We start from the raw sequence: 12,861 nt of genomic DNA on the forward strand, positions 1-12,861 counted from the left end.
GAATGCTGGCTTGCCCCCCTAAAAATCCATTCTAAACACAGCAGCCAGAGGGATCCTTTTACAATACGTCACATAACATCACTCCTCTGCTCACAACACGGCTCCCATCTCACCGAGAGGAAAAGCTCAAGTCCTTACAAAGGCCCCACATCACCAGGACCTCAGTGCCCCTCTGACTGCATCACCTAGCCTCCTCCCATCACAGCCCCCAAGCCCACCCACTGGCCTCCCTGCTGGTCCTTGGCCCTGCCAAGCACACTCCACCTCAAGGTCTTTCTTCCTGCTCTTCCCTCTCCTATAACATTTTTCCTCTGAGAAGTGTCCACAGAGCTTACTCACCCACTTTCTTCTGTTCCCTGCTCAACTCGGTAAGGCCTCCCCTGACCACCCCAGCTCCACCCCAGCAACAGATACCACGTAGGATTACCATGAATGCAAAACCTTCCTCCATATTTCAATCTTTTGCTAAAACTACTCAATTGTAAAATTTTTCTTAGTCTTAAAACTTTTAAACAATATATTATGATGTTAAATTTTTTATGAGGAACATATACCTGTAGCTGTTGAAGATCATCTTCCTGAATGTTCTGGGACAAATTATAAATCTAGAAAACAAAAATCCAGATTGATACTACTCGAGCTTATTTAAAACAAATTCCAAATATGCCAAATTGAATTGATACTACTCGAGCTTATTTAAAACAAATTCCAAATGAGCCAAATTGAACAGAAGCTTTATAGAACTAAAGGTCTGCATATAAGAACATGAGGTCTATTCAAACAGTAGTATTATATCTTTCAGAAAACTATGCATATATAAAGTTGAAATCACGAAATTCTTCCCCTACAGTTTAAAATATAGCTTTCCTAAATTCTTGTCTAATCTACACCTCCTGTAATTGATGTAATTTATTTTATTGTTTTTGAGGAAGATTAGCCCTAAGGTAACATATGCCGACAATCCTCCTCTTTTTGCTGAGGAAGACTGGCCCTGAGCTAACATCCATGCCCATCTTCCTCTACTTTTTATATGTGGGACACCTGCCACAGCATGGCTTGACAAGCAGTGCAAAGGTCCATACCCGGGATCTGAACTGGAGAACCCCAGGCGGCCAAAGTGGAATGTGTGAACTTCACTGCTGTGCCACAGGGCTGGCCCCATAATTGATGTAATTTAAATTCTCATTTTTCAGACTTTTCTTGGAGCGTTTTACATATATTTATGACCAAAGCAGAAAAACAGGTTAGGTTCCTTCTTGAGCTTAACATGTACCTATAGTGTAACAAGAACATTTATATATCATCATAGAAATTCTGACAACAGAACAATAGCTGAAACTAGATGGACTCCCTTTATCGTATCTCCTCTGCACACTTTTCTTTTGGTCCATGGTTTTACCTGAACAGAACTAGTCATGGTGCTGAGAGCAAAGATGGTAGCACAGTCTTTCACGGTGGACTGGCTGTCAAATGCCCCCTGGGTATCCATCAGAACAACTGCAACCTAAAAAAAGGAAAATAAGAACAAAATATGCTAAAGTGAGATGGGGAAAATGTAAAGGAGAGATTGAAAAGCACAGGTGACATTGAAATGAAGCTTGAGCACCTGTTCTGTAGGTTCTATCAGAAAAGCACAATTATTAGCTGCCTTGTTTGGACCAGTGAACTTTGCTGGAGAAGATTAACTACTCTGACCTGGTGAGAAGATACAAAACAGAGGGGCACAGAGCAATATGGAAGGAGGGGAGTATTGCCCGCCTCCAACTAAAACAGCCAAATGTTGAGGCCAATCAGCTCACTCACCCAGCCAGTCATTCAGATGTTTTTGTTGTTGAATTGGTGAGGATATGGATAATTTAACAAATTGCAACCCACATACACTGCTGATGGGAACGTAAAATGGTATCTGGAGGCTTTGGAAAACACTCTGGCAGTTGCTCAAGTGATTAAACATGGAGTTACAGTATAATCTGATATATACCAGGAGAAATGAAAACACGTCTGCCCAAAAACTTGTACATAAATGTTCCCAGCAGCATTACGCATAACAGCCAGAAAAGTGAAAATAACCCAAATGTCCATCAACCAATGAATAAGCAAAATGTGGTATATCCATCCATTGGAATATTATTCATCAACAAAAAGGAATAAAGTACCAAAACATACTACAACATGAGTGGACCTTGAAAATATCATGCTAAGTGAAAGAAGCCAGACATACAAGAACATACGGTATAATCCCACGAACAGGCAAATCTACGGAGAACGAAAGTAGATTAGTGACTGCCCAGACCTGAGGGTTAGAGACTGGGAAGCGACTTCCAATGGGAACAGAGTTGTTTTATGAGGTGAGAAAAATGTCCCAAAATTAGATTTTGGTGATGATTATACAAATCTGACACTTAAAAATCATTAATTGTACACTTTAAATGTACAATTTATATATCTTTAACACTCTATATATATATATCTTAATAAAGATGGTTTTTTAAAAGAGAAAAAAATTACTGAAAGCATCTACCACACACTACCAGAAATACAGAGAGAGAATAACACAGAAAAACAGAACTGAAATGAAAGTCACAGGGCCTTGTTGTAATGCCAACTCTAAGAGCAGCCAGCTATGTTACCAACAGCAAACCCTTAACTCAGAGTCCATTTTCGGCATCTCTGAAATGAAAAGATTGGACTTCCACTTCCAGTCAAAATGGAGTAACAGAGACTAGCTTTACCCTCCCACCTAAAACCAAAAAATAACAAACAAAATATATGAAACAACAGTTTTCAAGACACTGGACATCAGGTAACAAAGGATAATGATCCTTGAGAGAAAGGAAACAGATGCAGTGAGCCCTGCGGTCGTCCCAGCTTACTAGCCAAGCACAGGGAGGGGAAGCCAGGCAGAGGCCAATGGATTTCAAGTTGAGGGGACAGAGCTGAGAGTCAGGGAGACCAAAGCAACTGGAGTTCCCAGGTGGAACAGTTGAGAGGAGAGAGCTGCCCAAAGAACCCCAGGGATCTGCAGACGGTCACCATCGAGTGTTCAGCTGAGTACTGACCAGCACACGTGCATGAGGAAACTACCTGAGGCTGGACAGAGAACATTCAAAAGGTTTAGAGGATGAGGACCCAGTGCTCAAAGAAGGCCAGGAATAGTGTCGTCCCCTCCAGCCAGACTGCAAAGAACCCATAATTTGCGGGGCACTGGGGAGAGTACTCAGAAGAGTCTCGCCTCAGTAGTGAGGAATAGATAGCTCTAGTTAAATACTGCTCTGGGCCCACTGAAGAAAACTTAAAAGCAAGACCAGAAAGGATCTAAGTTTCCAAATTTCTTTACATCCCAAAACGAGCTCAACATTTTATAGGAATACAAAAATATCCAGCATCCAACAAGGTACAATTCACACATCTGGCATCCAATCACAACTCTGCAGGCAGACAAAGCAGGAAAATATGACCCAAATGAGGAGAAAGATCGATCAGAACTAATGCAGAACTGACACAGATGTTAAAACTAACAGAAAACAACTTTAAAACAGTACTCTGTATAACTGTGCTCCATATATTCAAGAAATTAGGTCGTGACACAAAGAAGACCTAAAGTGAACCTTCAGAGATGAAAATCACAATGTCTGAAAGGAAACACACTGGATGGGATTAATAGCAGATCATAAAGATTAGTGAACCTGAAAACAGCAATAGAAATTTACCAAAAGGAAGCAGAGAGAAAAATAAAAATTTTTAAAAAGTGAACAGAGCATCAGTGAGTTATGGGACAACTTCAAGCGGCCTGATATACAGGTAATAGGAGTCCCCAAGGGGAATAAGGGACAAAAAAATATTAGAAGAAACAATGGCCCGCCAAAACTCCAAATTTGATCAAACTTGTAGATTCAAGAAGCTCAAGAAAATCCAAACACAAGCAACATGAAGAGAACTACAACAAGACACATTATAATCAAATTACTCAAAAAAAAAAAAAATGATAAACAGAAAATCTTAAAAGCAACCAGACAAAAAAAAAGACATGTTAGGCACACAAGAACAAAGATAAGGATGACAGATTTCTCATCTGGAAACAATATTGGCAAAAAGGCAGGAGAGCAACATCTTTAAAGCACTGAAAAAAAAAAAAAAAACCTGTCAGCCTAGAATTCTATTCCCAGCATAAATATTTTCAAAAACAAAGGCAAAATAAAGACTTTTCAGCTATAAAAAAGCTAAAAGAATTCACCAGCAGACCAGCACTACATGAAGTAGTAAAGGAAGTCCTTTAGGCAGAGAGAAAAATGGACACAGAAATATGGACACGAAGAAATGAAAAGTTAATGGTAACTACACGGGTAAATGGTTTTTTCTTATTATTTAAATATCTTTAAAAGATAACTGTTTCGACTGTTTAAACAAAAATAGAAACAATATTATTAAAGTAAAATATGTGACAACAGCACAAAAGCTGGGAGGAATGAAACGGAATGTCAATTATATCTCAACAGAATTGTGAAAAAATTAAAAGGTTGGATAAAATAATATCTAAAGATCCTTCCATGAAAAAGTTCCCAATGTTATATTTCAATGTTATAACTCCTGAATTTCCTAGATTCTCTTTCTTTAAAAAAAGGTGCAATAACATCCCCATATTGCTACACATTTTTCTGTGTATCTATGCATTATGCATTAAAAAAAATTAAGCGTTTTCCAATACACCTTTCTCCTGAAACCTCACTAAAAATAAGAGAGAAATAAAATATAAAAAGAATATGGAAATGTATAAGGAAAAAAATAGAAGACATGAAAACAGCAATCAAGAGTTGTGTGCCACCTCTCCAGCTGCCCAAATACTGAATGACTTAGCATTCAGGAAAAGGCTGAACCTGCACACCCTGAAGGGAGGATCTGAAACCTCAAGCTCTAGAAAGACTCAAAAATGAGAGGCACAAACAGCTGTGAAGGCATGCTTTAGGATGGGGCTAAAGACACAAGGAATGGGTTAGAGTCTGTTTAAGAAACAGTGATACCCACAAATCCCCTCTTCACACAACCTGCCCCTCCTGATCCAGACAAAGAAATCTGGGGAGAGGCTCTATGGCTGTGGCTAGGCACGGACGAGATGGGGTAAGATGCACTACTGATAGCAGGGGGTGTGCGGGGTGAAAGCCTACCTCCTGAACTGTGAGGTCCCCTAGTGCCCTTTCCCTGCTCAGCTCCCAGAATGACGGCAGCCAGGTCTAGGTCACCCACACAGGAGGAAGAAAGTAAGGAAGAAGTAACATCTACAACCACTGAGAGCATTAGCCTCTGAGGAGTGAAAATGAGCAGAGGGAGGAATGGGGCACATGACAGCTACTTTTTGTTAGAAATTTTATATTACTATCTGATCTTCTAAACTGTATTCATGCATTATTTTTAAACCATGAACTTATATCATTTTGATAAAAATATTTTTAACTGGATTATTAGCATATACATTAAAGTTCTCATTTTGCTGTTTTTTTAATTTCTCTTTTTCTTCCTTACCTTCTTCCCACCTGGCTTCTCCACAGTGAAAACTTCACTCCAGATCTGAATCCCAGTGGTTTCCGGGTCAGAGCCTCCTCTCCATGAAAATCCTGTTAACGGTTCTTCAGGCTCACCCAGCCAATTTGAACGGCCACCTTCCTTCTACAGGAAAAATAAGAAATTTCCAGTAAATCTTAAATGTTGAGTAATTTTACATATCAAGGATAATCCACAAGCTTATTTTGCTCTTTTAGACATAAAAGTCTCCTTTTCTAATTTGAAATGAAATAACTCTACCTTACCTGGAAATATAAGTATCGTAGCATGAAGTCCAGAAAGAAAGACTTGCCCTTTCGGAAGGCACCAGCCACTGACACCACCACCACATCGAGGTCTCGGATGTGGTCCTGCAAGAGGATGCTGGCCAAGGCTTTCTCTTCTAGCTCAAAGGAATGTTGCTCTTTGTGAACCAAAACAACCTGCACTGGACCAGGCTTTCCACTCTCCATGGCATCACCTATGTTGTTGTAGACAAAAAAAGTAGTTTCAAATATTTTTTAAACACATATTTTTGAACACAGGAAGAGAAAAATCTTCTTAAACAGGGCACAAAAGCACTAATCATAAAAGAAAAATGACAGGGGCCAGCCCGGTGGCACAACAGTTAAGTTCGTACGTTCCACTTCAGAGGCCCAGGGTTCGCTGGTTCGGATCCTGGGTGTGGACATGGCACCGCTTGGCATGCCATGCTGTGGTAGGCATCCCACATATAAAGTAGAGGAAGATAGGCACAGATATTGGCTCAGGGCCAGGCTTCTTCAGCAAAAAAGAAGAGGACTGGCAGTAGTTAGCTCAGGGCTAATCTTCCTCAAAAAAAAAAAGAAAAGAAAAATGACAAATCAGACTTGACTAAAATTAAGAATTTTTGTTCATTAAAAGACACCATTAGGGCCTGGCCCCATGGCCTAGTGGTTAAGTTTGGTGCACTCCGCTTCAGCAGCCTGGGGTGCACAGGTTCAGATCCTGGGGACGGACCTACACCACTCATCAGCCATGCTATGGCAGCAACCCACATATAAATTAGAGAAAGACTGGCAAAAGTGTTAGCTCAGAGTTAATCTTCCTCAGGAAAAGGAAAAAAAAAGACACCAATCAGAGTGAAAACGCAAGCCTCAGGCTAGGAGAAAATACATACAACACTTACATCCAGAGGATTCATATCTAGAATCCACATAAAAATCCGTAAGAAAAAAATAAATATCCCAATTTTAAAAACAGTAATGGGCAAAAGACTGAACAGGCACTTCACAAAAAAAGGATATCCAAATGGTCAATAATCATATGAAAAGGTGCTTCCATACCATTACTTATCAAAGAAATGTAAGTTGAAACCATAAAGAAACACTACTACCTGCCCATCAGAATGACTAAAATTTAAAAGACTGACACTATCCACTGCGGGAGAGGCTGTACACACAGAATTCTCATACATTCTGATGGGACTATAACTACTTTGGGAAACTGTGGCAGTATCTCCTAAAACTAAACATACCTATGATCCAGCAAATCCATTCCTAGGTATGTACCTAAAAGACATAAATGCTTACATCCACTAAAAGACATACATACAAGAATGTTTCCATCAGCTTTATTCAAAACAGTGCAGAACTGTAAAGAACCCAAACGTCCACCAACAGTAGAAAGGGTGCCTGCCACCGCTAGGCTTTTTACACACATTACTTTATTCAATCTTCAGAACAACCTACGAGGTAAATGATACTGCCCTTTTGTAAAAATAAGGAAACCAAGGCTTACAAAAATTAAGCATCTTGCCCAACAGGTCCTGGAGAAAAGCCTGAAAAGATCTTTAGGTGGCTACATTTTGCAGATCACTTTTTTTTTTTTTAAGGAAGATTAGCCCTGAGCTAACATCTGTTGCCAGTCCTCCTCCTTTTGCTGAGGAAGACTGGGCCTGAGCTAACATCCATGCCCATCTCCCTCTACTTTATACGTGGGACGCCTGCCACAGCATGGCTTGCCAAGCTGTGCCATGTCTGCACACGGAATCCGAACCAGTGAACCCTGGGCCGCCGAAGCAGAACGTGCGAACTTAACCAGTGCGCCACCAGGCCAGTCCCCAGATCACTCTTAATAACTTAATCCAAGTTACAGACGCAATTAATTCTTTAGCTCAAAATTAAGCCTAATTAGTAGTTTCCCTACCAGAGTAGAAAGCACAAAGATTAATTCTTTGAAATTCAGAGCCACTTAATAGCCACAGATTTATGGAAAATTTATAAAAAAACTAGCAGGGTCTAAGGAATGAGGCAAAGGACTATTTCCTTAATGTGAGTACGAACCACTGCTATGAAAGGAGATGTTTTTAGGTAGCTAAAAGTACATTTTTTTATTTTAATAATTATATATTTTAATGTACATTAGGAAACAAAACCATGTTTTAATAGATTATTGCGTAGAAGGGGGCTAAGTTTAAAAGTGAATCAATTTAGGGGCTGGCCCCGTGGCCGAGTGGTTAAGTTCGCGCGCTCCGCTGCAGGCGGCCCAGTGTTTCGTTGGTTCGAATGCTGGGCGCGGACATGGCACTGCTCATCAAACCACGCTGAGGCAGTGTCCCACATGCCACAACTAGAAGGACCCACAACGAAGAATATACAACTATGTACCGGGGGGGCTTTGGGGAGCAAAAGGAAAAAATAAAATCTTTAAAAAAAAAAAAAAAGTGAATCAATTTACAGTAAACTGAAGGACAAATACTAAGTAAGACACAGCACAGGTAGGCAGAGACGGCCAAAAATCACAAACGGTCCCCAAATTATTTTCGTCTCTTACTTTAGAAACACTGAAGAAACACAGCAGGCAAAGCAGACAGAAGAGCCTGACTGCCAGACTCCACCCTTTCAGCTACGGGAACTGCTGCTCTCGTCTTATACTCAGAATATCAGAGAGCAACAAAAGGGTTCCTGCCACTTTTTAATTTTTTGCAGACTATTGGAAAACAAGTTATAAATATAGGCTAAATGACACACTATCATTATAGTAAATGTATACTAAGACTTTTCTTTCCCATCATTGCTTGATAAAAGGGAAACATTTCTGGGGCCGGCCCAGTGGTGCAGCGGTTAAGTGCACACGTTCAGCTTCAGCAGCCCAGGGTTCGCCGGTTTGGGTCCGAGTGCGGACATGGCACCACTTGGCAAGCCATGCTGTGGCAGGCGTCCCACGTATAAACTAGAGAAAGATGGACACGGATGTTAGCTCAGGGCCAGTCTTCCTAAGCAAAAAGAGGACTGGCAGCAGATGTTAGCTCAGGGCTAGTCTTCTTCTCCAAAAAAAAGGGAAACATTTCTGTCAATAATCTCTTACCGTTCTTCTTACTAGCACAACAGCAGATGAATCCAGCACCTAAAGACCTTCGATCTTTCCTATGGAAGAACTAGTGAGAACAATTTATTCAGACCTTATGGATAAGCCACAGTGTTAAGTACTGAGCAGTACTCATGACAGTACCAAACAAAGACCCTGAGATGGCTGGGTGCTCCCCCAAATACTTGTTTTCCCCTTCTTCTATGGCAATAGATGGTTAGCTGGGCATATAACTACCCAAAAGAAATACATTTCCAACCCAATCTTGTAGCTAGGGTATCACCAAGAGACCAAGTTCTGACCAGAAATGACACAGCAACTTCCAGGTCATGCATTTTCCCCCTTCCTGCTGGCTGGCTGTAGAAGTGGGAGCCAGTCATCCGGGACCAGGCCCTCAAGGGCAACACCCCAGGAATGTTGGAGCAACCAGAGAGGTCGGGCCTAGGCCTTCGTGTAGCAGAACCACCATGCTGGCTCACTTTTACATGAAAGAACAAAAAATGTCTACCCTGTTTAAATCACTTACTTGTAGGCTCTGTCAGATACAGCCAAACCTAGTAAGCCATATAACAGCCCCCCAGGACTTGACAATTAAATTCATCATACTGGCTCTTTCAATTTCATCTATTTCACTATTAAAGTTTACTGAGCAGTGTGAATGTACTGACACACAGAAGGCACACAACAAACCACTGCAAAAAGAACGAATGAGGGGCCGGCCCCGTGGCCGAGTGGTTAAGTTCGTGCGCTCTGCTCCGGCGGCCCAGGGTTTCGCCAGTTCAGATCCTGGGCGGGGACACGGCACTGCTCTTCAAGCCATGCTGAGGCGGCGTCCCACGTGCCACAACTAGAAGGACTCACAGCTAAAAATACACAACTACATACTGGGTGGGCTTTGGGGAGAAAAAGGAAAAATAAAATCTTTAAAAGAAAAAAAAGAACGAATGATATGTACTGTACTATGGCTGAAGCCCAAGAGCCTAAGGATGCAGGTGGTATCGTCAGAGCAACAGGCATGGAAGGTAAGGTCACACGAGCTATAGACAAGATGGAACAATCCAATGACAAAAACGTATGCAGCTGTGCACAATGAACTGCACTTTAAGAGAAGCTGAAGACCACTGAGAAGGACAGTTAAAAAAAAAGAAAACGGTGATAAAGCCTTCGCTCATCTCTCCTCTCTTTCTGCCTACAGCACAGTGAATAGGAAGAGGACCAGGCTATGTTTAGTTGAGGGAGCTGGGGTGATCCTGTATTTCTCTTCACAACAGTACACTGGGCACACCAGATTAAAAATGATCTTATTCCTTTGGTTTGGGTCCACTTAAGAGAAAAATCATTTTGAACTGTACATATCACCAATAATTCAATTTAAACAAATAGAGCTGTTTACTTCTCATCACAATACCTTTGTTTCTCACTTCCTAATACAACAGGACTACATTACTGATCTTCCAAATAAAAAGTTTTATTTCCACTCACTCCTTTCTAAATAAATGTCACGTAAAAGTCCTTTGCTGATTTATCCTCACATCTCAGAACCCCTAATCCCTTAGACCCTTAATCAAAACCTTATAGGGCCCTCTCCATTAGGCCATGCCACCTTCCGGCCTTTCTTGCCTGTTAGGTTGATCATCCAAGTCACCATCTGCAAGTGTTGCTTTAATGATGTCACCTCCTCCCTCAGGGCTAAACTCCTTCATTACAGTTCATAAACATATCATGACAGCAACGTCATAAAAGGCTATCAAAAACATTTTATGGGGGCCGGCCCGATGGCAAAATGGTTCAAGTTCGTACGCTCCGCTTTGGCAGCCCAGGGTTCACAGCCATGCTGTGGTGGTGTCCCATACACAAAGTAGAGGAAGACTGACATGGATGTTAGCTCAGGGCCCATCTTCCTCACACACATACAAAAACGTTTTACGGACTGACAGCTCAGAGCTAAAATCTCCATCCTATAAGTCAAAGCCTTTCACCATTCTCCCCACTGCCTTAGTTCCTCTAATTCCTTATTCTCCTCATCCTCCCAGGCAAATTTATTCTCAGTGGTCTTTCTACTGGAAGAAAGTTAGGATTCAGGTCCAGCCTTGTCTTGATGCCAAAATTTCAAATGTACACCCTATTCAATCATTTGTTCCCACTGCCTGAAACGCTTCTTCCTCCCAGACTCCAGGCAAACGCATGCTCATCCTTCAACACTCCCTTGGCCTGATCCCCACCCTACCCTCAGAGCCTATCATTTACGTGGTATACTAAAAAGAAAACGGGCTCTAGAACCAAGACAGCGCAGAGCTTCAGTCCTTCCCCTCTCCCCCCTAGAATGTAAGCTCCACGAGGGCAGGGATTTTTGTCTCTTTTGTTCAATGCTATATCCCCCAAGATCCCAGCACAGTGACCACACAGAATAGACATTCAGTAATTATTTGTGGAATAAACGAATAAACTCCACCACTTAGTCATAACGTGACTATGGACATATTTCTAACATATTTCTTGTTGCTCCCTGTATTTATAAAACTAATACCCACCCCGAAGCACAGTGTCTGACATTATCAGAGACTCAATAAAGTGGACCTACTTTCCTATTTCCACTAAAACCTTCCATATACTATTATTCCACTCATTATAATGCTCTCATATTGTAATTACGATTTATCACCCCATGGGGAGCCCCTGGGAAGTAGGGAAACTGTCACATTCAGCCCCAGTATCTAACAAAGGAAGAATAGTTTCCTAGCATTGTGTACACTTAACACAACAGTACGTGTAAAGCACCTCAGTAAAAATCACTTTCTCCCTTTCCCCCTCCCAGTCTCCTTTCCTTCACTGTCAAACTCCTTGAAGAGTATTTCTTCATCACTTATCTGCCCATTCCCTTAGCACCTTGCAATCTGACTTTCCTCCCAACCTGTTGAAACTATTCTCTAGTCTATCAATGACCTCACTTACCAAATCCAATGGCCCTTTTCTGATTGTCATTCAACCCTATCTCTCTGTGACAAAATACAACTGCCACTCACTTCTAAAACTTGAAACCTTTGGACTCAGTGACAGTGCACATTCCCAGTTCTCTTCCAAGCCGTGTATCACCTCCTTTCACTAGTTCTTTTTCTTCTCGTCAGCCTCCTGTGCTCGCTTCAGTCTTCTGCAGGTCTCATGCACGCCCTCAGAGCTCTTTATTCTTATAATTTCACTATACCTTCTATTTTGGTGATGCAACTTCATTGATTTCTAAGCTGCATTTCAGGTCCAAATGTACAACTGCCTACGAGACAGACTTGCCTGGACACTGCACCACCACGTCACTCTCAGGAGGGACATGGAGAAGCACAAGGGCGCAAGAGTCGGGAGACGGGTTCCGGTTCCAGTTCCACCACTACCCTCGGCATGTCTAGACTTCAGTCTCAACAGCGAAATGAGTCAAGATCTAACCTCTAGCTACTCTTCCAGTACTAAGAGTTGAAGTCTCTATTTAGTATCATCAAAATGAACCCTCTCCATTCCTCCACCTCTCTCAAATCACCACCTCTCGGCCTCCACATCTTCCCTGACTCTCTTACTGTACGCAATATGCCACCCAACCCTATCACTTTCTTCTCCCATGATTTAAGCTCCCGTTTTGGCAAAGGCTGTTATTCTAGTGAGGCAGTGTGGGTAGGAGAAAGGCCCTCCCTAACAACCCAGAAAGACCAAGTTCTGGGCCCACTTTTGCAATGACTGTAACAGCAGGAGTAAATCATTTTACTTCTCTGTGTCTCAGTTTCCTCTACAAACTCAGGCAGTTAGGTGAAGCTATTTTCTGCTTCTAAAATTCAATGACTCTTGAACAATGAAAAATTTCCTGGATCTCTAAATTGCTAAACTTGCTAGGTAACCTATTCATCCCTTGGCTTAATTTAAGTGGTACAGGCCTGGCTAAAGAACAAAATTTATGATGATAAAAACATTAAAGCAACTTGCTCAGTAAGGATCCAC

At 41.6% G+C, this 12,861-nt stretch overlaps 1 protein-coding gene across 5 annotated transcripts in view; it reads right to left on the reverse strand.

Moving 5' to 3' along the window:
* The window catches only part of ATL3 (atlastin GTPase 3), a 50,909-nt gene that overhangs the window by 27,073 nt on the left and 10,975 nt on the right, over positions 1-12,861 (reverse strand). For all 5 annotated transcript variants that reach the window (XM_070228834.1, XM_070228833.1, XM_070228835.1 and 2 more), the window contains 4 exons: positions 5,802-6,016; positions 5,518-5,661; positions 1,400-1,504; positions 555-605 (listed from right to left, as the gene is read on the reverse strand). In XM_070228834.1, the coding sequence (XP_070084935.1) occupies positions 555-605; positions 1,400-1,504; positions 5,518-5,661; positions 5,802-6,008 (507 nt within the window). In that variant the 5' untranslated portion in view covers positions 6,009-6,016. The remainder of the gene's footprint in view (positions 1-554; positions 606-1,399; positions 1,505-5,517; positions 5,662-5,801; positions 6,017-12,861) is intronic.

The sequence above is a fragment of the Equus caballus genome, chromosome 12 (genome assembly GCF_041296265.1).
Source record: "Equus caballus isolate H_3958 breed thoroughbred chromosome 12, TB-T2T, whole genome shotgun sequence".
Taxonomy (NCBI): domain Eukaryota; kingdom Metazoa; phylum Chordata; class Mammalia; order Perissodactyla; family Equidae; genus Equus; species Equus caballus.